Raw genomic sequence first — 4172 nt, 5'->3', positions numbered from 1 at the left:
CGATGATTGCTGTACTTTCTCTGTACTACGTATAGGAGAAAATAAAAAGCTAAACAATTATTCTTGTCATCAGCAGATGCCAGTGTATCATACTGTGCACTATCAATACTACGAAAATAATATCATAACTTTATCGACATAGTACATTATGGGTTGATATTAATATTATTACATGTTGTGGTGAATAGCATATAAGCCAGTTAACAACTGCGCAACACGAGCATATGCTTTTATATCCTGGTTATGTTACTGGACTGCGAACCACAAGGTCCCAGGTTCTATCCTCGTGCATCTCAATCCGCAAAAATGTTTTTAAACAGTAACGGCATTCACGGGAGAGAATTTTCTTTCTGTGGAATCTGCCAATCGCTTTGATTCGGATTGCAGTTTGATTTTTCAAGATATGCGAAATATTGTTCAAGTTCGTTTCTCACGTCATGGAAATACTTTTGATATATTTTAAAAAAAGCTTGCAAAAGTCAAAGTTTAAAAAAAACACTCAGTATTTCAGTTTGTATTTATTAACACATAACAATTAAAGTTTCAAATATTTTATTTTTACTGGCCAATCAAATCATAAATTAGACATTTGGCACGAATACATTTCAGTTAATTACAACTAAACTCAGCACCGGCAGCTCGAGGATGATGTAACAACAACCCAAGCATGAGGGTTTGTTATGAAAATAGAAAGTGAAAGTTCATTTTTTATTTTTGAATTACATGTATTTTACTATTTACCTTCTGAAAACTAGGATTCTTTAAATTCAGAAATATTCACTTCTAAAGAATATAGATAGCACGTACTCTTAAGTATTAACCAAACGAAAGATTTCCAAAACTTTGCTAACGAAAAAGTGTTAACAATGAATCCCACCGTTTTTTCATGTAAGCTTATTCATAGAATTTATTCTTCATCCAAATTGGTGAATTTCAAACCAATATCATATTTAACTTTGCGTTCGTACGTGAGTAATACATTTTTACTTTCGAAGACATCACTGACAAATATTAATGGAATAAGTGTGAAAAGTATACCTATTCGTTATGTTCATGATCTTCCTAAGAAGAAAGAATGGGGTAAAGGTAAAGGACCTATATCATGGAAGACCTTGTTTATAACTTTAGGAATTGGAGGAATTTTCCTTGTCGGAATGCAATATGTGAAAAAAGAAAAGCAAATGGCCATTGATAAACAGAGACGCCGAGAGCTCGGCAAAGCCGCTATTGGTGGGAGATTCGATTTAATAGACCACACTGGTCAACCTAAATCAAGTGAAGATTTTTTTGGAAATTGGTTATTAATATATTTTGGTTTTACACACTGTCCTGATATTTGTCCTGAAGAGATAGAAAAGATGATTACTGTAGTGGATGAACTAAACAAAACTAAACCAAAACTGCCAAATATTATCCCACTTTTCATAACAGTAGACCCGGAAAGGGATAGTGTTGAGGCTGTGGCTAAATATGTTAAAGAATTTTCTCCTAATCTCATTGGGTTGACTGGATCTAAGGAAAAGATTCATGAAGTCACAAAGGCTTTTCGTGTTTATTACAGTGCAGGACCAAAAGATGTAGATGATGATTACATTGTTGACCATACTATAATTACTTACTTAGTAGATCCTGAAGGACAGTTTATAGATTATTATGGGCAAACTAAAACAGCGGAGCAAGTTGTTAATGCTATAACAATACAAATGCTCAAGTACAAATCTGCCCATAATCAATCTTGGTTTTAAAATAAGAATTGCTTAATTATCATTGTCTTATGTTTTTGACTAAAGTGACCAGACTCTTTCTTTTTCCAGATTTTTTATTATTTGTCATGGATTGTAAAGTTGAATGAAATATTTTGGATTGCTTTCTGTTTATCAGTAAATAGATCTTATTAGATAAACTAAATTGAATTATTTTCAATTTAGCTTCAAACCAATTTCCATCGGTTGGTCTACATAGAGTTTGTCTATATATGATGAATGTACATGATAAAGACTGAAAAAAAAAGTGAGAGTTAAGTATGTTTATGCTTCATTATTTTATCATGATTATTTTAATAATAAATTATTCCATTTTTTTAAAAAAAATTTCATTTATTTGTGAAATTTGTTCAACACCCCAGTTATCCAGGTTAAAAAAAAACTGGTTTAAAATTCATAAAATCTGGTCACTTTAGTTATTTTACCAATGAATATTGCTTTTTAATCTCATACAAGATGTTTATCAAATTAAAACTGTCTGATTTCCTTTTGAATAGAAGTGTAATATTAAAATATGATCCATTTAAAAAAAATAAAAAGTTCATAATCTTGAGCATGATAAACAATTTATTAATGGAAAATTATATTGAATCACAAAAATAATAAATTGCTTATTTTATTTTATCCTCTTAGATTTTTGATGCATAAAGATGGAATATTATTTTAAAGGAAAATGTATTTAAAAATGAAATGCAGTTACTACTAACTGTAAAATGTTGAATTTTCATCAAAGTTTATCTTATTTATGTAGCATTTTGCATTGCACTTCAATAAAAATTATTTCATATACAAGTTGTTTTATTAATTTGAAGTAAATAGAAAGAATTTTTTTTTTTTGCTGATATTATTTTAACAGGCATTTCTAATGTCAGCTAAAAGAAAAACAAATACATATAAATAATAATAACAGGCAATGCATGTTTTGCAATTCTTGGTTTATTTATTGAAGATAGATCTGTGGTAGATTTTCTTCATTGCTTGAAAAATATATTGATGATGGCTAATAGTTATAATTTTTAAAAACATAATGGTTTTTGCCCAATTGTTTTTGAATTAATGTTCAATTTACCTTAAATTTTTATGAGAATTTGATTAGTTCATTTTAGAGACAAGGGGAATTTGTTCTTTATTTCTTATTATTTTAATTTATATAAAATAGTGATAACCATAATTTATATATATGGGTCATTTTCAAAATTCGGTGCCATTTGTTGTCCATGTGAAACACATTTTTTTTACAAGATGTTATAAAGTTTAAATGATTTTTCTTAGTACCATGCTTTTTAGCAGGCAATTTCCAGTGGAAAAACAATAAAATTAAAATAATTCATCTGATTTTTTATTTTTTTTCTAATAAAGAAGTTGAGAAGAAACAAAAATTCAGCTGTCCAAATCATAAAACTCAAAATGTTTTTTGCTGCATTACTTTTCAAAAATTAAAATTTTTATTCTGACATATTTTTTTATTGTGAAATATACTTTTAATTATGTTATAAAGAAGGTTTTAATAACCTTTTAAGAAGAATAGATGATTTTTACCAATTAAATACAGCTGTCCAGACATTAAGTCATGTCTGTTACCATACAATATTTTCAACATTTTAAGCAACAAGATTGAAATTTTGAAATGACAACACATGTATACCATTGAAACATGTTCTAAGAAAGAAATGCAAGCAGCCATCTTGAATGTTTGATGTTTGATTGAAGAAGCTGAAGCCTTTTTGTGTTAAGTATTTTTATTGCATGTCATGTCTGTTACCTTAATATTTTGTATAAAATATATTTATTTATTAATTTATTCACTGATTAATTTAGGTTTTTAGTTTTAATTAAAATTTATTTTCATGTTTTTATGGAATTATTTAGTTTCCTTAATTTTTGTACTTTGAAATGTAATGTCTGTTACTGGTCATGTCTGTTACTCTATATAGTAACAGACATGACAATCTTGGTAACAGACTTGACATGTTTCAAGATTTGAAATATGGTTCAATTTTTGGGTTTGTTTTGTTTAAATTTTAGTTGATATTTTAGGAAGAATTTTTTAAGGGTGGGGGGGGGGGATAAATGTAAGTTCTTACTTTTTAAAAGCACATGTTTGTTTTTCATTTTTTCTCTTATCTTCTTTGTTTTTTATTATCACATTGTATTTATTGAATTGATTAATGTTTACAATGTTATCAAATCATTTGCTTTATTAAACTTTATTTCTGAAAATTACGTGTGCAAACATGCTACAGAAGTGCAGGCATTTCATTTCGGAGGATCGAGAAAGCAGGCAACTCTGCATACTGGCGTTTTATATCTAAGAAACCAGCATGAACCAATTTCGTTCTGCACAATTTCCGAATGTTATGACCATGGTCCTGCAGCAATTTGGGCTCACCTTCAGCCAATATTCAACAA

At 28.5% G+C, this 4172-nt stretch overlaps 1 protein-coding gene across 1 annotated transcript; it reads left to right on the top strand.

Moving 5' to 3' along the window:
• Positions 1-637: 637 nt before the first annotated feature.
• On the top strand, positions 638-2352 carry LOC129971671 (protein SCO1 homolog, mitochondrial-like). The gene has a single exon (XM_056085647.1). It carries the CDS (start codon positions 867-869, stop codon positions 1743-1745), a length of 879 nt encoding a protein of 292 aa, XP_055941622.1. The 5' UTR covers positions 638-866; the 3' UTR covers positions 1746-2352.
• Positions 2353-4172: the final 1820 nt, after the last annotated feature.

Source organism: Argiope bruennichi, chromosome 6, assembly GCF_947563725.1.
Source record: "Argiope bruennichi chromosome 6, qqArgBrue1.1, whole genome shotgun sequence".
Lineage (NCBI taxonomy): Eukaryota > Metazoa > Arthropoda > Arachnida > Araneae > Araneidae > Argiope > Argiope bruennichi.
Note: the sequence above shows the minus strand (reverse complement) of the source record. Positions and strands in the feature narration are given on the sequence as shown.